The sequence below is a fragment of the Motacilla alba genome, chromosome 5 (assembly GCF_015832195.1).
Source record: "Motacilla alba alba isolate MOTALB_02 chromosome 5, Motacilla_alba_V1.0_pri, whole genome shotgun sequence".
Classification (NCBI taxonomy): domain Eukaryota; kingdom Metazoa; phylum Chordata; class Aves; order Passeriformes; family Motacillidae; genus Motacilla; species Motacilla alba.
In genome coordinates, this window is record NC_052020.1 from 58,734,950 (window position 1) to 58,754,331 (window position 19,382).

The following is a 19,382-nucleotide window of genomic DNA, read 5'->3' on the forward strand; positions in this document are numbered from 1 at the left end:
TGCATTTGCATGAGGACAAGTTGTTCCGCATGGTGTTCCTATAAGGAGACACAGTGAGAGGCATTCACTTAATTGCCACATAAGCACAAGTGTTTGAAATCAATCGTGCATTTCTCCTTAATAAGAGACACAGGAGAGTGAGCAATGCAAAATCTGAGCTTAAACTAATCTAATTACTTAGTCCATAGTAAAGACAAACCACAACAATGACTGCCAGCATTTCCACTTGCTTTAAGCTGCCTGCGTGTTTTAAAGCCTACTCTGATGAGCCTTTCACCAATTAAGTTTTACTTCAAAGCCATGTTTCCCAAACTAATTTACAGCTGTTGTTAGAAAACCCAAGGATTTCTGCAAGTACCCTAACAGCTGCAGCGGATCTGTAGTTGTCATTATCAAACAAAAACGTCAAAGAACATTTCTGCCCTTAAGCCATTGCGACGTTTCCCTTAAGCACCACCCAAAAGTCAGGATTTTGAGCAAACATTTGAGTGACAGCGCAAGACAATGGGAGAGGAGAAGGCGAAGGCTAAAGTCAGTGCTGACCCCTCAGCTGCAGGCAGAGCGGGCAGTGTGTTCGTACCGTTTGACTTGATGGAAGGTGGAGGATGTGGAATTCAGCGGTTCCCTGTGGAGGCCAGCTCTGCAGGAACTCTTCATGGTAACGACCTCTCCGGCTAAGGCACGTCGTCGTCACAGCCAGTCCATCCTGGGCTACACCCCAGGCTCCCCCATCAGCTCTGCCTGGCCCACGCTCAGCTTCACCGTGTCTCTGCCACCTAAAAACTGAACGACAGAGAGCTACGTGAGGAGATGACAAGAGCAGATGATCAGGACGTGGACTTTCCCATGAGAGAGAATAGATATAAATATAAATATACACAAACACAAACATGCCACGCATGCATAGATATAAAAGATACATATTCAGATATAAAAGAACTTAACATCATCATGCCAGTGTTGCAGCTGGAGTTCCTGAACACCACCAAACACAAATGGACACGCCCCACCACAGCCTGTCTGCGCACACGGAGTTTTTTCACCTTATATCCAACTGCAGCTCTACCTTGGCACCTCCCACGGAACACGCTGTCTTCCCAGCTCCGTGTAAACAGGACGCACAAGATCTCTCTGCTTGTTAGCACCACATCAGGCTTTGGAGGGAAGTAGCTGCTAGCAGTGAGATTTGAGGCTGCCAGGAGTTACGTTAGCGCTCTAATCAAAATAACGTGGTGGATTTTATAAAAGGACAGAAAACATGTCACCACGCAGCCTCCAAGGCTTGTGAAAACTGCCCTGTCTTTGCATCACATGCAGATAAGACAGATTACACCAGAACAAAGCTGTTCTGCAGTATCTCTTGTTCTCCCTAGGCTGCTGCCTTCTCCACCTTGTCCTTGGAGCAGACACTCTTACCGGCGCTTTAACACACTTTGATGGAGAAAGAACAACAACCTTCAAGCTGGAACATTAAAGGGAAGAGTGACACAGCAAAAGAGCCCTGGAAAACCTCAAATACTCCAGCCTGAGCTGCCAGCAGATTGTTTTAGAGACCGTTTGCTTCCTCTCTAGAGGACTGTGCACAATGATGCCGTAATAAAGGAATGCCATTTGAGGATGCTAACTATGGAGCTGTGTCCCCAGGGGAGCTGTGATTTAGTGCAGCAGGTTGTTCTCCCCTTTTCAGCAGCTCTGCCCGGCGTTCCTACTGCTGTCCTAGCCCTGCTTTTGCAGGGATTGAGCCTCTCACATCACCCCCTTCCTGATCCCTCCCACTCAGAAGAGCCCCCACTACGCCCAGCCCAGCACTGCCTCACCGGTGTGGATCACAAACAGTGCTCCCACTAAACACTCCTGGCCTGGAAAACCTGCTCTTGGTAGCCACACTTGCCAGGAAAATGATGAAGGATGAACCTTCCAGGCAGGAAAACCAGAAGCTGGTTTAGATCCACCTGACTTGATGTCTGCTACAGCAATTCCACGGTTCGTTTAATGATGGCGAATAAGAGGTTAAGCGTTTGCCTACATTTGAGTAGCAGGAGCCTAAAATAATATATAAAATATTATATAAACACATTCCAGTCTTCATGAAGAAATCTCTGCTGAGCTCTACACAAGGCTAAGAAACGTGTGGGGTGGAGGAGATGGAGGCAGGGCAGTGGCAGAGCAGGAGGAGGAGAGCATGTCCTCTGCTCCAGGGATTCAGGAAGACCAGGAATGAGGCTGCCACGATCAGCAACAGCAGAAATTGAAGCTTTGTAGTTAAACATCATTTTCAGCAGACTACCCAGAGTCTCTAACAAGGACCTACCTCTATGAGTGAAACCTAGGCACAAAACCAGGTGTTTCTGATGTTCTCATGCTGTAAAGATATACATTCACAAACAGTAACTCACAGAGAAGAAAAAGCATATGCCCGGTGCTTTAGGAAAATCAAACACAAAATCCTTACTTTCCCATGAACCATCACTAAAAGGCACTGAAATTCTGACTTTTCTCCAAGCTTTTGTCTGGCTCTCCTTTTGGCTTTACTAACACTAGCATTTCAAACTCAGCAGGAGCTGTATCACAGAAGCATGATTATATCCACACCCAAATAAACGCAACCACACCATTTCAAGAATGCCACTCACTTTTCCAACAGCTTACACCCTCTCCATGGATCCCTGGTTAAGAATACCACATGTTTTGTCCTAGTCCCAACTCCTCTGGAGATCAATTGAGAAAATAAAAAAAGAATTGAAACTCAAAGATATCTTGTTTGCAGTAAAGAGCTCGAGAAGCAAAACCATCAAGAGAAGTGGTTCGGGTCAGGAGCAGCCAGAACCCCGATCTGAGCACGGGCATTGGATGGTGGGATTTCGTGAGTTTAGGAAGGGACCAGCAACTACTAGAGGGAAGCAAAAGCTGACAAAATAGACACAGCCAAGTTCAGATGGGCACTGCAGCACAGACCCAACCACAGCTCCATACAAAGCATGCTTTTTCCCCCCTCTGTAGCTGCTGGGCTATAGAAAAGAGCTGAAATAGACTATTAATGCCAGCAAGCTCCTGACAAATTCCTACTGTGTGAGGAGTAAAAAGCTGTGCTTGTGAATTAAAAAAAGGAAAAGAGAAGGAAAAAAAAAAACAACAACCAGCATTTAAGCTAGCAGATATACTTACTGCCTTTTAACTAGCACTGTTTATGTACCAAGGCTGATCCTTAGCAGAAGGAGCTGCAGCCGATTTAAGTTTTGCACAGAGTCAGGTACAGCCCAAAAAACTGAAATACAGATGCACAGAGAAACAAAACAGAAGAGGAAGTTAAAACCCTAATCGTGTTCTTCTCCCTCTCTGAAACCACCCCCAAACATATGCCTTTCTGCACAAGATGTGGGAAGGACTCTGGTTTTGGCAGCAGAAAGCAACACATCCTCTCAGCCGCGGACGGAGCTCAGGGAACGGGCCACAAAATTCCCTCTCTTATCACCAGGTTTGAGCACTGCTGCAGCCTAGAAAAACAAATGTATCAACTCAACCAGGCTGCAGTCAAGGTCTCCCCATCTGTGTAGCAATTCACCACAGCTTTTGATATTTTGATTAGTGCAAGTGTGTTTTAGCTGTAGCAACAGTAACTGATCAACAAGCCAGTTCAAAGGGTGGGCACATCCTCTCAGAAAAATTTACTTTCTTGAAAGGAGGCCGTGGCCTCGGGACTGGATCTGAACAGCAATCACCCTGTTGGTAAAAACACGTGTAAAAACACATTTGACCACCCCACCTCCGTGCAGGGCAAGCTTTGGGATGTTCCATAGGGATGTCACTCTGGATCAGCTGGGCAAAGAACATCAGCACACTCAGGATGCAGAAGGAAGCAGCAGCAAGTGTTTCAGAGCAGAACTCAGAGGAGTTAGTAACAAAAACAGTCATTAGGGTGGAAAAAGTCAGTGCTGAGGCTTTGTAATAAGATAAGGGTGTTTGTTTTCTTGCAAGAACCAGGTTCCATGTCCATTCTCCCACCATGGAGCTCAGTCTTAGGTTGTTATTATATGATCCTTGTCTCCAAAAGAATAATTCGCCAGACATGCAATTCTGCCATCCCCCAGCCAAGTCATCCCTCCCTCCTCAAACACCCTTCAGGACACCTATAAACAGCACCAGATTCCCCTAAGCAAGAGGCTTTGGCACAAAGTCTTTCCCCATCCCAACACTCCCCCTGGGAAGGATCCACAGCAGCTCCCAGGCTAGGTCTGAAATCAGGTGATTGACACACCAGGTCTGAGCAGACACCTACAGGAACAAGCATTTCTTTTTCTTCATTCTTCAGGTAATATCTACACATCTAAAACACCCAAAGAACTGCCTTTTAACCCCAAAGGAGCCATCACAGACATCATTTGCCTTGTGAAACCTTGTGTGCTCAGCTTCCTCTCTGTTTGATGGTCCATCAGATCTGGGATTATCTGATCTAAAGGCAACGGAACTGCCACAGGGCTCCAGCTGGAATTAACGTGGGGGAGTTTCCTGTGTCTCCTCCCACACCAAAACCAGCTGCTGGCACTTCTGCCAAGCACCAGGAACCGGAGCTGGCAAAGCAGCAGGACCTGGTTACCACTGCCCTGTGCTCATTTCCCCACCAAATTCACTCCAGTCCTTCCTTCCCAAGGCTCCTCCAAGCTCCCATCCTCGGATCACACACACAGAGCAGCAATTCAAATGAAAACTGAGGATTCCCATGAAAGCAGAATCAGCAGAAGCCACAAAGACAATGAGGGGTCTGGAGCACCTCCCTTATGAGGAAAGACTCCAAGAGCTGGGCCTGTTCAGTCTTTCACACCTTCCCCTTTTCTCAGCACTGCCTCCCTGTCTGATTTCTCACCTGAACCCTCCCAAGGACCTGGACCAGGACAGAATGAACCCAAAGAGGTCAGCTCCCTGAGCCCACTCACCCCCTGACCTGGCAGGAACTCACAAAGCCCAGCAAGACAAGGTTCTCAGAAACTCAGACTGCACTCAGCCATCTCCAATCCACACCTGGAATCATGCTGGAAAATGTGTCTGCTACAAAGTGGGGTTTAGGTCCTTTCAGTGGAAAGGAACACTTCTGAATGCACAGTGGGCAAAGTGCAGAGTGTTTCAGAAGCAGGGAAATGAGCATGTAGGGCTCCGAGGCAACATTTGACTCCTCACTGCTGTCAAACAGCTCCACTTGCTGTACTGATAAGCGTGTGAAATGCTTATTCCAATGAAGCACTACAGGGAGAACCTGTTTTCCTTCCAAGATCACGTCAAGAAAGAATGAAAGGCTCCACGTTTGTGGCTCACATGCTTTCTGTCTAGGTGGGGTAAGAGTTGGAAGGACTAAATTGTCCCCTCAAAAAGAAAATCTCAGAAGGGAAAGAGAAAATAAAGACAAGCTCTGCTGCACCCTCTTAGCCCTGCATGAGTATTGGGAAAAATAATATTACAAGTGTTTCCCTTGTTCAACTATTCCTGAAAGGTTTCAGCTGCCTTGCACAATTTGGGTAAGGACATCACTCGCTGCTCAGCTGGGAAGAAGTTAAGAACTGGCTCATTAGATTTGTTCTGCTTGATCCAAGAGGAAAACAAAACCAGTAAATCCCTCACTGGGCAGTGCTGCTGCAGCTCTGGTGACAAACACACGGGGCTCACACATCATTCTGCTTTCTAGAAAGCTGCCTTGGCACCCCTTGGCACCGTCGCGTGCCCTGAATGACAAACCGGGGGTGGCAGAGCCCCTGTGAGCGTGGCCGTGGCTGCTGCACCCTCAAAAATCCTCCCTGAACACCCCACACTCGTGGCCACATGACCCACGAGCCACATCTGAATTATTTAGCCTCTAAAACTCCATCTGTTTTACCATGCAGATTGTGAATTCGTGAAAGCTCAGCTGAAAGGCCACTTTCTTGGGGCGAGAGGAAGGAGAAAGCTTCCAGAAGCCTTCCTATTATAGAAGCAACAGAGCTGGTTCCAAATATAGTAGAGCAGCACTCCCAGAGCTCTGGAGACGTGGTGCCCTGGTTTTGTGAGGCTGAGGTCTCGCTGGATTGCTCCTGCACATGTAAAGATGGGGAGAAAGGACTGCAAGAACTGACATGAAAAGGGAGTTTCAGGACAAACAGCAGAGGCAGAAACCCAGACTGCCTCTATGAAAGATCAGCCTGAACACCAGGACAGAGCCAACCTGCCCCACTTTACAGAAAGCCAGTCAAAGCCAGCAAGAAAAATCCCATCTTTTTCAAGAATACAACATAAGCTTGCTAAAAAAGATCATCATCATCATCATCATTATTATTATTATTATTATTACAACCCCGACATGGCAGATTAGGATTGCCAACAATCATTTCATCACCCTGGTTTGCCTGTGGTAGCAGGGATCCTGGCTGGAGAGGATGACTGCACTTGACTCACTTTGGCATGCAGAGGGTGGATTTGTTTTTGTTGTGACAGCTCATAAAGTGACCATCACATGCCCTGCCTGACAGAAATTCCTCACCAGTTCACCAGGAACAATTTGTTAGTGACCTATTTTAATTCCTAAAGTTTCCTTCTCCTGTTTCAGGGCAGATCTTGTAACACAACAGAAATAAACTCAGTTGCAAAACTGATTACAAGTGTATCTTTGTGTATCTCTGCCTCTGTGTACTCCAGCATAGGACTGGACTTTTGATTGGCAAACAGTAACAAAGTAAAATGTCACCAGGACAGCAAAAATCTCACACAGGACACTACAGAGGGAAGAAGGCTCCCTGCACCATGGCACAAAATGCACAGGAATAATTGCTCTTGCACATCTCTCCATGGGATATGAAATGGCTTCTAAAATAGCAGAAAAAAATCTAAAGCTGACTTCTAAATATCCAGCAAATAAATAAACACAGTTCCTTGTTTAGAACTCTGCTAACAAGGAAAACCCCACAGCAGGTGACTCAATGTTAAGCGCTCATTTCATCAGGTTTAAAACTCAATTCACTGAACAAAACATGGCTTTAACAGGTTTCTATGGCTCTCACTTGGTTTGAAGCAGCCCTTGGGTTGCCAATTGTCCTTTCTGAGACCACCCCATATTCCCTGACCACAGGTTCAGCCCTACACAGTGTAGCAGAACAAGGGGTAATCCATTTTTATTTACTTAGGTGGAATCTTACCCTTTCACAAAAAGGTTATTTTGTGCATTTCTCTGTCCTATACCACTGTGGATACTTTTTCAGCAGAGACAGAGGCACAAAAGACTCCCCCAGAAAACCCCAAGCAAACCAAACCCACACAGACACACAAAAGACTCAAAGCAGAACGATGCAGTTTCCTCCCCATGGATTCATTCTGCCAGTCCACTGCAGGGCTGAGAGGTTCCAAAATCCATTAGGCATCTCTAAAGTGTCCAGGTTTTTCCTAAGGGTCTCCAAATCCAAATTCAGCAAACCTTACTCAGCAGCACAAACACTAGATTAAATACAGTAGTACCAAAAAAGACCTTTAGAAGTTACTGTGCCATTACTTGCAAATATTTGGATAGGTTGGAGAAGGCCTTAAGCAACCTGGTCTAGTGGGAGAAGTTCCTGCACATGGCAGGAGGTTGGGATGAGATGATCTTTAAGGTCCCTTCCAATCCCTTAACATTCCATGATTTCTGTCATTCAAAATGCCCAAATTTCTCCTATCATATTCCTGAATCCACTCTATTCCCACATAAAGGCATTTCCCACTATTTTTAGTATCAATGTCTCATGAATTGTCACAAAACCTTAAATCTTTCCAAACTTTTGTCTAAAGTAGGCCACTGCTGGTGCCCCAACGTCACACTTTCACACAGAACTATCCTCCACCTTGCAAGGACAATGGGAAAATGCTGAACTCAGAACTCTCAAATGTATAGGTCAGCAGTTTACAAAAAAAGTCTGCTCTGCACTTAGGGAAAGAGCTATCCAAGTATACCCAACTTCAGGACAGATTTCATGCAGAAAGAAGTTCAAACTATTTTTCACGGCCCATTTTGGAACCAAGTGCATCATTACATCTTCAAACTTCTACCAGAACAGATTCCTTAGGAACATCTAAAAACAACCCACCCACCCACAAACAGGACACACTGCCACCCACACCCTCTGAATAAGTTTGGGATTCACTGAGCTTTCCAGCTGTGTCTTAAAAACAAAGCATGAAGCTCCTAAAGAACAGGTTACAATCTAAGGGAAAAAAAATAAATAAATCACTAATTAGTATCAGGTTCTAACAGAGCTTCTACTGCAGGAGGTCAGGGGTACCCCAGGCCCCTTCCAGCCTGCTCCTCATGTTCCACCACACGACGTGGCTGAGCCCATCACTGAACCCACTGGTACCACTGAGGAAACGTTTCAGAAAGGGTGAAAAACACCTGACAGAGAGACCATGAGGAAAAACCCCACCAAGGCCAGGGAAGGATAAGGGGCACTCCATGGCAGAGCAGGTCATGCCCCACAGTGTAACTGGAGAGAGAAGATTGGGTTTATGCTTGTTTCCTACTATTATTTTACTATTCTAGCCATCAATAATTTTTTTTTGTTTGTTTTGTCCACAACAGTAATCAGTAATCTCATGAACTTTATTTTGACCTTTATGCTCTCTTGGCAGTGCTTCTGTGACATCTCCAACTCCAGTCCCTGGCAGGCAACAACCTCCTGTGGCCAACCTGTCAGGTGGATGTGTCTGTCCCTGCAGCAGGGAGTCACCCACTCCAATCACTCACAGCTAATTATTAATGTCAGGTCTCAGGAGGGACAGGAATATCCCTCCTTGTATGGTGAGTGGCCACTTCCCAGTCTTCCTCTTTTATTCACATCTGACTTCTTGTGAGAGGTGGTGCAGACCCCACTGGGATCCCTGATGCAGGGGGGAATTCAGACTTCTGAATCTGGGTTCTCTGAAAACATCCTATTTCACAGAACCCTTGAGAGGTTCAGGGTGGAAGGGACCTCAAATCCATCCAGTTTCAACCCCTGGTCAAGGGCAGGGACACCTTCCTCTATCCCAGGCTGCTCCAACCCCATCCAACCTGGCCTTGGACATTTCCAAGGATGGGGCAGGCACAGCTCTGGGCACCCTGTGGGGGGAGAATCACATCCCTTGACCTGCTGCCCACTCCTGCCTTGAAGCAGCCCTGGACTCAGCTGTCCCTCTGGGCTGTGAGCACACACAGCTGGCTCCCAGCCCTCTCTGCATCCACCACAACTCCCAAGCCCTCCTCTGCAGGGCTGTCCTCAATGGCTTCTTCTCCCAGTCTGTACTCACATCTGGGACTGCCCTGACCCAGGAGCAGCACCTTGCACCTGGGTGAACTTGATGAGGTTTCTCATTCCCGTGAAGACCACACAACCTTCTTATGTTCTCATACAACTCCTGGCCTTGGTGACACAGCTCCTCAATGAATGAGGACATGCCTTCTGGAGAGGTGACTCTCAGCCCCAGTTTCCTGGACAGGGAGCAGCCACTCTCTAAAATCAGAGGCCTCCAGAGCTCTACTGCCACCAGGCCTCTTTGGGAGGGACCCTCTGACATCCTCGGGGCTGCCAGGAATGAGCACCCCTCCTACACCTCCAGGCCTGCATCGTGAAGTGTCACCCTGATTTTTTAAGACTTTGCTAAGCCTTCTGATGTTTGCATTCGTGTAACAAACTTTCTCACACACAGTTCTGTAAACAACTTATGTTTTGCATTCTTTCATGGAGGAGGAGAGAATTGATGGACTCTTGGTCTGTCCAGTGTCATTGGAGAGGTGGCACTGTCACCCTCCAATCCACTGTCACTTTTGGAAAACTCTAAATGTTGGAGTCAGAAAATAAAGGTCCCTCTTTTTTGTTCACCTGGAGAGCAGCAGTGTCCGTGTCGTCATTTCGTGTCGTATTGCGACGGTGAAGTCATGCAAGGAAAGGGGAAGAAACAGGACACCAGGGTGTGACAGCCAGCAACACAAAGCTGGAACCCTCACCAGTGACACAGGAACAGCACACCACCACGACCAAAGTGGAGCCCTGGACATCCATGAGCCAAAACCAGGCTCCGGCAGAGCTCACCCAACACAGCCAGAGCAGCAGCAGCAGAACAGGGAGGGAACAGGGCGAGGGTGAGCAGAGCTGGCTCACACAAACAGGTGAAGGATCCCAAAGCAGCAGCAGGGTATTTCCCACCCTAAACTGATTTGCAGCTCGTAAAAAAGCACAGAACCTGTTTAAAGGGACCAGAAAGGACTTTGACCAGCCAAAGCACAGACATGTGACATGTCATGGCCAAAGGGCTCAAGATGGAGACGGAAGGCAGCCAGGAGGACACACTACAAATCCTTCCCAGACAAAGCATCACCGGGGTTTATAGAAATTCTCAAGAGAATGTTGTACACAAAACATCTGCTGAACCAACTCAGCTTCACATAAACTCAGGAGTTTTGACTGGTAAACTGCCATAAAGACCAACATTAAACACAGGATCTTACTGCATGATTATTTCAAAGGACTGTTTAAAATCTAAGCTAATCTGGAAACCTACCAATTCCACAGATCTTTAATCTTTTATTAGCTCTATTTTTAAAGATTTTTTTCCCCCACTAATAACTCAAGAATTATTGAAGTAAAAATAGTTTGATATTTTCAGAGCTTTGTAGTCAATACACCTAGCAACTGACACAATTAAAGTTTCAGAAATCCTAAGCATAGCACGAATTCCACTGTAATTCATTCTTAAGGAAAAAAGAAAAGCCCCAAAATAGCATTGAAATTTCAGTAAAGGACAACTTCTGCACACTTATGAACTGTGACAACTTCTGCTTTCTGCTTCTGCCTTTCCCTTTTCCTCTTCAAAATTCAGTGGCACAGACCTATAAGAGGACATCAGAAATAATTGTGGTGCAATCCTTTCCATGTTAATAACCACTTTGGAAGTATGAACTTTCCTAAAGTCCACTGAAAACATCAAAATTGGGTTTGTTTTACAAGACTAATTTTTTTTTTTTTTTTTTTATGAAAAAACACAGAATACATAAAATCCTAGAATGGTTTGGGTTCTTCATGATCACCTTGTTCTAATGCCTTGCCATGGGTAGGGACACCTCCCACTATCCCAGGGTGCTCCAAGCCCTGTCCAACCTGGCCTTGGACACTTCCAGAGATCCAGGGGCAGCCACAGCTTCTCTGGGCAGCCTGTGCCAGGGCCTCCCCACCCTCCCAGAGAAGAATTTCTTCCCAATATCTAATCTAAATCTCTCCTCTTTTATTTTAAAACTGTTCCCCTTTGTCCCATTCCTACCTGCTCACATAAAAAGTCACATGCCCTCTTTTTCCCAAGTCCCCTTAAGCACTGGAAGGGGCTCCAAGATCTCTCCAGAGCCTTCCCTTCTCCAGGTGAACACTCCCAGCCCTCCCAGCCTGGCTCCAGAGCAGAGGTGCTCCAGTCCTCAGAGCATCTTTGTGGTCTCTGCTCTAACAGGTCAAAAAAATAGCTTTATAATCAAGACAGAAAAAGGAAAAAATACCTACATTGCTCTCTAACCCAATATTCCCACTGCTCCCTCCAGCACAAACAGTGTTTTCTTCTCAGAGTTTCCCCTCTTGGACAAAATGGAGAAAATATGAATAAACCCCACCGAATCACTAAGAAGCGAAGCAGAAAATAAGGAGCCCACAGCTGTGGTTTAGAAGGGATAGTTTAAATGAGCCAGCTTTGGAGCTGGGGACTGGGACCCTGCTGTGGAAATCCTCAGCACTTTACAAACCAAATGTCCCACTCCAGAGCTCCCACTCACCCCCCTGGCTTTCAACAAGCAATTCTCTCCCAAAAGCCAGCTGCAGCTTGCCAGCCCAAACACTGAATTACCAAAGCAATCACCAATCTTGAGCCCTCACCCTTTGACATCTCTCACCAATTCTCTACGAGCTTGCAGGAAATAATTTCAAACGGCTCCCTCAAGAAAATAAGTTTCAAGCCTTAGTTTTTTCCATCCCAAGCCATCCCTGCACTATTTCATAGCTCTGATAATTATACCACTGACTAAACCTCCAACTGGGAATAGCTGTTTTTATCATCACTATTAAAAACAGTCCCTCACACTGTTAGGAATCTGGAAATTCACTGGAGCTGCATCCCACCCTTCGGCCTCTCAAAACACTACAGAGCAATGAAAGTATGTGCTGAAACCAGAGGATCCCTGTGCTGAACAACTCCTGTAATTTCTGGGTAACTGGAACTGCTTCCCAAGTGAACCATGGAGGCTTGGTTATTGATTTTAGCAGGGCAAGTGGCACCAGAGCTCTGAAAGTCAAAGTCTTCCATGCTGGACTGGGAAAATTTCATTACTTTTAGAAATGCAGCAGTGACGTGCATGCTAAAGAGCTCCTCATATTCACCTAGTTTTGTATTTTTTATGCTTTCTTAAAAAAAAATTAAAAATCTGCAGTTTTTCTTTCTTAAAAGCACATTATCTTAGTTTTTACACCTCAGCCAGAAGAGTGACTGACAGCTCTCAGAGAAGTAACAAGATGCAGAAAAACAAGAGCTGAAAGAAAAGTGGATTTAAAAAACAGCTTTTAATTATCTGAAGGTACGGTTGCCAAGTAGACAGCAAAGAGGCTGTGCATCACTTACAGCTGGGAAAATTCCCCCAGGTTGATTTCACAGCCAATTACAGTGGATTAACCTATTAGGAAGAATGAAATAGATATATATTTTTTGGTGGATGCAAGTTTCAACAGCTTGAAAAATCATTGCCATTGGTACTTTGATACACAGGATCAGCAATCTGTTTTATCACACTTCAAGTCATCACCATCTATAAACACACCCTAGAAAAAAACCTCACCCTCTTTTTTAATGCATCTTCTGTCATTAATTCCTTCTCAGAGAACAGCATCTCTCTTGGCTCCCCACTTTGGGTATCACTTCATACATCAATATTTCTTTTATTGCTGCTAAAGAGAAACATCTAACACCTTCAAGCTGTTTTACACACACCTTTGCACACACATATATTATTATATCTGCCAGATGCCACTGTGTAAGGTATTTGTCAAACAGAAAAGCACCAAGGCACCGATTTTCAGCTTTCCAGGATCCCTCTGCTAAATCCTGGGTGTGCCTACTTTTGTTTGGTATCAAGTTCCTCCTGCTGGCTCTGCTGCAAGAGCAAACTACAGGGATAGTTAAGTTTTTCCCCACCACCAAAAACATCTGTTCCTTTTCTGAGTTCTCCAGACTTCCTTCCCCTCGACTGTATCACAAAGCCTCTCTTTTCAGCAAGGCTGCCTTCCTGATAGTCCATCACCATTATCTTCTTGTTCTCTGCAGAGCAGCTTGAATCACTGGGTCCTGCAGAGCTTCCAGTCCTTTCAGCTCAAGGCCAGGATCTGAATTCAAGCATCATGATTTACACAGAGGGTTGTTAAACTCTTTCCCTGACTCTTTTTTACCACTTCACAGTTTCCTGTCCTGGGAGGCAACCAAACTGCTACAAGAAATGCCAGTTTCTGTTAAAAGTCCTCAATTCCTGTGACACTGAGCATTTAAAACAATTACAATACTTCCAAATCTAGCACTATAACAGCTTTTACCCCACGAAGTGCAGAGATGAGCAAAAATTACTTTAGCACCAAGGAGTGTGAGTTGGTTATTTGCTGCATCTCACAGCATTTCTAGTTAACATTCAGCCTTGGCACGACCCACCATCCGCTCAGGCACACAGCACAATGTCACCCCTCAAAACCCTACTGTTCAACCTAAAGGCACTTTTTTTAAAATCTTTTTTTTTTTTAATTTTATTTTAAGGGTGCATCAGCTGCTCGCTGAAAGTGGGAATGCTTCATTTAGCACACACACACTTGTTAAACTGCTCACAGCATGCAAATAAAACACTGCATTGTGCAAAAGCCATTGAGTCTCCCCATCCGTAGATATGAGCAATGGAACCGGGGCCAGGAAAGAGAAACTTGGAACAACATGCAAATATTTCAGTCCCTTATTCCCAGTATTCACATCCCAGGCTAAAGCCCACAGCCCTGTCATGCTGAGGGGTGACCATGTTTAAGAATCTGCCCTGTGCAGTGGGTGGGAAAATGACCATTATCTGTCTTGCCCCTGGACTGCACCCTTTTATTTGTAGTTATTACTGCAAACTGCCTTTTTTTCCAGACAATGGTTGTGTTATTATAGGTACCTTCATGCCGTGCCAAAGCACATACACACAGCAATTCAGAACAATCAGCCTTGTTTTCATGGGAGCAAAGGTTGCAGCCAAATGAAATGGGTGGAGATCACATTAAACAATCTTGGAATCTGCTAATAGGATATAGGAAAATGTGACCATAATGCAGATGCGGAGTTCCCCTTTCACCTTCCAATGTTATGGATAAAATAAAAGCTTTGGAAAACCAATTAAACTGTTTGAACAACATTAAGCAAGTCAAAGTATTCTCAGGGTGCTTACAAGACCACTGAGAGGTTCTTTAAAATTAAAAGAAAGCATTGCCCTTTCAGAGCTCTGAAACCAGAGAGCATTTCCCCACCCCAGAAATGCTGATCTCTTCCACCACCTGTTTTAAAGATATAGGAGACCTGCAAGTCCTCTGCTTCTCCACGGTGAAGAGAAGCTCTTCAAGACAATTGTTCCAGTCTTAGAGACAGAATCAGCCCCTCCTCTAAGCGAGGAATTTTCACACTGAGGCACCTTGGCTGGTCAGCTGTAACCTGCATTCCCCTTGTTTGCTTTTGAGATGTGCATTAGTCAGCTTTCTCCTCCAAAAATCTGATTGTGCCTCTGCATGATCGTGCACTGAAGTCATGTCCTTGAGCGTGTGACATCAGTCTGTTGCCATGGCAATGCACAGGGCAGTCCAAAATTCAGTATTATGGCATCACTGCGGGATCAGGCAGCAGAACAAGCCAACGCCTGAGAGCTGGTTAATGCAGCACGAACAGCCAAGACATTTCAATCTAAATGTTAAAGTGTAACTGCACTTCATCACAATATTCTTTATAAATATGCCTAGAAGCCTCAAGAAAGACAATCCAGAAGGTCACTGAGTTGAAGAAACGGGCAAACCATCATGCATCACGAAAAGAAGGGAAATATGTTTCCAAGGATGGCCACCAAGTATGAAGAAAGCTCAGTTCAGCTCTGAATAGAAACCACCATCTGTTCCTAAGGCAACACCAGAGCTGCCTGAAGACATCATCATCCACAGAGAAACAGGGATGGTCCCTCAGCTCCCCAAACCAAGTGCTAGGTTGCACCCAGTTTTTCTGGAAATCAGAGGCTGGAGGATCACAGCACTGTCAGCCCTTTCAAAGGGACAGCATTACATAAGACACAGTTCTCCAATTTCAAGCTTTGAAGCAAAGATCAGCACATCATTAACCCAACCTGTAACAAAGCTACGTAGTTAAAAAAGGGTGGTACCTTCCAAGAGTTGTCATTCCATGTAGGGTTAGACATTACAGTTCTGTAGGTTCCTTACACACTCACGAGAACGGCATTTCTGAAGAGCAAAAGGGAAAGAAAAAGAAAATTAGTGACACGGTAAAGGTATTAACAACCACTACCCAGCTCCTAAAACCCAAAAGATCCGGTTTGCCCAGAGCAAAGGGCACATGGGAACAGCAACCCATGCACTGCTGACATGGAGAACCACCAATTCAAGCTCTTCAGTGCTGACTGATCAAGTACACCCCAAAAACAGCCCAGTGGCTGGGCAGAAGCCAATCTGGCACCACAAGAGCACAGATAGCAGAGAGGAGGGACCGTCAGGCCCCCAGAAGCCACAGTGGACCCCCTTTCTTTACCTGTTCCTCTGTTCCCATCAAGCACACATGTTCTGGGGTTGGGGTGTGGATTCCCAGTGGCTGCTGTGACACCCAAATTCCCCCAGCCCCTGGAGTGCCACTGCTGTTGCACGTCAGCTTCCACGTAACGCGGCCCCTCCCCGCACGCCTGGCTGCTTTCATTTTGCCTCCTTCCGCTTTCCCTTATTAATCCACACATCTCCAATAACTCAGACAACGCTTCCTTCTGCAGAGCTGACCTCCAGCCTTCCCATAACCGCAGCTGCACCCACGGTTTCTTCACACTGCCATTAATGAGGCACATTTCAAGTTCTCCACACGGATGCAGCCCTCACCCACTTCGAAGACCTCCACCCATGTCCTTGGCTGTAATTACCCCATGCCTCGTTATCTAATACCCAGCACAAGCCTTGGGGCTGGGAACCTCTGTTTGTTTGGCTCCGCAGTGTCACACACCCCAGTGGTGTTGTATAAATAAATTCCACAACCTGTTTGAGCCTGAGCTTGATCGAGACTCGAATTATCCCCGTTTCCAAGTGACTGCTGCAAATACCTTCGCTCGCTTACGCAATCGGCCACCAAGGCAGCTCCGGGGCCAAACACCACGACAGCCAACTGCTCCCACGGGCCACAGCTGCACAGAAAACAACTGAAACCCCCCTGCTTTTAAATGTAAATTGCAGATTATAAAGGGATGAGACAGGCAGAAGCAGACAGCGCTCAGAAATGTGCCTCTGCCTGTCACCTGAAGGACAAGTTCCATGTGCCGGTGTCACCTCTCAGCCACCGAAGCACCCAGGCTTTGCCACAACCCTTAACACTCAGCAGGTGACACAGTCACAAGTCTGAAGTACCAGGGAGGATGAGATTCTGGAAGTAATTTTGAGCCAAATGGATTTTAGAGCAAAATAAAGCCAGCAGGCTTCATCTCCATGGAGCTCCTGCAACACAACACAGGCTGAGCAAGTCACTCAGGGCAGAGGTCTTTCTTATTAGGTACCTAGTAAATTCAGATTAAAGTCAGACAACTTTTCCCCCTCCCTCATATAAAAATCAGATGCTATCCAGCCCTGAGGATTCAATCCAGCTTCTGCAATAAGGAAAACCTGCTCACAGCTACATGACACCACACACAATCCATAGGATTGTGGCCCTTCAGGTACTCATTAAAAACTTTTTCCCTGGAAAAGTGTCCAATAACAATTTGCCTTCCATTCATTTTCTGCAGTGAAGATGGATGGTGACTAAGCACTGGATATGGAAGCACATGAGAAGTCCCAGTGCAGCCATCCCAGGCCATAAACACACCAGTGTAATCCCATGGCCATTCCCCAAGTACCCACCTGCTCCCATGTGCTGATTCCAACATCAGAGGGGCCACCAAACCCCTGAGCCAAACACCAGGAAGACAGGAAGGAAGCACTGAGGCACTCCATGGCCATTAAAAGGCAAACAGAAGCCAGAGAGGAGCCAAGGCTGGGTGTATGTGATGGTGTTTACAGGTGGAGGAATTTTGCTCACCCTTAGGAAGGAGCTGTGCTTTGCTGAGGATTCCTGACTACCCAGCTGAACCTCCTGTCCACAGGTGAGTCCCTTCCCACCTGCATTACCCTTGGAGCAGCTTGGCCAGCATGAAAGATATCACAGCCCATTTTTTGGCTTCTTTTCCCTACAAAGTCAAGGCATCCAACCTCTTCAAAAGGCAGCATGGCACCTGTGCTCCCACGTGAGACTCAAACCCTGAAACCTTTTCCTAAATAAACCGTGAGCAAAGAGCACTGTGAGTCCCCAGCAGGTGGGGGCCAGGCGGCCCTGCCAGGTAACACTCCAGGCTTGAACCTCATTTTTATTTAGGCAATATCCAATCCAACCTGCCAGCTTCCTGTCCAGGCAACATCAGTGGCTAGAAGGGAATGCAGGAGTCTGATCAGCTACAGACTCTCAGCAAAAATGTATTTTTCCCCAATACAAATAACTAAATACCTCTTTTTAAAAAAATGTCATGCAGTTCATCTCATTAAAAAAGTCACACTGTTCCTGTCAAAGCATGGATCCACTACAGTACACAATGCACACATTGGTTTGCAAAGCATGTTTGGGCCTTTCCCTCTGAAAGCCACCCTAAAAACCTAAGATTCAATTAAGGGAGTCTTGCACTCTTTGTTCCTTTGAAATTCACCACCGCTTCACCTTATTTATTCCCAGAGCTTAATGCTGCAGTTGGATCTACACCATCAACCCTATCAATGCTGCAGTTGGATCTACACCATCAACCCTGTCAATGCTGCAGTTGGATCGACACCATCAACCCTATCGGCCAAGTTACCACCAACACAACCAAGCCTGCGCTTACAAAACTATTAACTTTTACAAAGTAATTACATTTTCTTTCCCAAAACATTTAACCCGCTAACAAATACCTGCCTTAGTGCATAACCATCCTCCCGTTGCCCTGGAGTGAGTTAGCAGGCTTGCAGAAAACACAGGGAGAGCCAAGCACAGCCTGCAAGAACAGACCCCCTTTGGGGCAGCGACAGTTGAGGTCAATTTAATGGGAAAACAAACTACTTTTCCATTCAAGTCCAAAGCAGAGACAAAGAATTTTATGTGGCTCAGATTGCACAGTCAGCTGTCTTTTTAGGAACAGATCAGATTTAATGGTTCTGTGGCAGTCCAGAAAAAATGAGCCTGAAGAGAGTTTAAGGTTTGGCCGGTACTGCACTGTGCAAGGTCCAGGCACTTGTCTGGGGTGATCTTGCGGCCTTAAATAGGTACCTTAAAGTCATCATCATCATCATCAACAGCAGTGCCAGATATTTTATGAGGCTCTGGCACAGGGTGCCCAGAGAAGCTGGGGCTGCCCCTGGATCCCTGCGAGTGTCCAATGCCAGACTGGATGGGGTTGGATCAACTTGGGATAGTGGAAGGTGTCCCTGCCCATGGGAGGGGGTTGGAACGAGATGGGCTTGAAGGTCCCTCCCAACCTAAACATTCTGGGATTTTATGATTTCCCAGGGTTCAGCTTGGAGTACAAATTCACTTTTACCCCATTTCAAAGAGAGGCAAAATTTCTCTCCCAGGCTCTGCCTGATATTTCTCTTTTGCATCACACGGGCTGCATTTAACACCATTTCTAACCAGAGAACCAAAATGAGGCAATGCTTCAGCGTGACCACCCTCACCACGGGGACTTGTATTCTGAAGCAGCAGAGATGTGCTCAGCCTCTTTCACTTGACTATTTCAGGGCCTAATGCAGACAGAGAAGCTAATTAACATGTATTGCTATGGAAAGGAATATAATCCAAACCTTCACTGGTTTATATCTAAACCCTCTGAGACATCTAACGTCAAAGCTAAACTGATCTTCACCTGGCAAACATTTAGAGAGCCTTCGACTGAAGCTTCCAGGTAAGGGAATGCAGTATTTTAGGATATTTTTGCTACATACACTGGGGACATACCTCTAACACAAAGCCCAGAGAATCATCATGACAGCTGCAAAAACAACTTTGTCCTGGCTAACATTCACGTAACGAAATTACAGTTTCACTCCAGGGAAAAAGGAAAAAGCACTTAA

General features: G+C 46.0%; 1 protein-coding gene across 11 annotated transcripts in view; it reads right to left on the minus strand.

The window, feature by feature from the left end:
• FBXO34 (F-box protein 34) overlaps nt 1-19,382 on the minus strand; it is a 41,761-nt gene that overhangs the window by 12,649 nt on the left and 9,730 nt on the right. For 3 of the 11 annotated variants that reach the window (XM_038137556.1, XM_038137562.1, XM_038137564.1), the window contains exons 2-3: nt 15,422-15,500; nt 581-783 (exon numbers count right to left, since the gene is read on the minus strand). In XM_038137556.1, coding sequence (XP_037993484.1) covers nt 581-657 — 77 coding nt within the window. In that variant the 5' untranslated portion in view covers nt 658-783; nt 15,422-15,500. Of the gene's footprint in view, nt 1-580; nt 784-945; nt 993-1,043; nt 1,463-2,311; nt 2,363-3,165; nt 3,266-15,421; nt 15,501-15,804; nt 18,087-19,382 lie in introns of those variants that run through there. The other 8 variants (XM_038137559.1, XM_038137560.1, XM_038137561.1 and 5 more) reach the window with 8 other exon arrangements.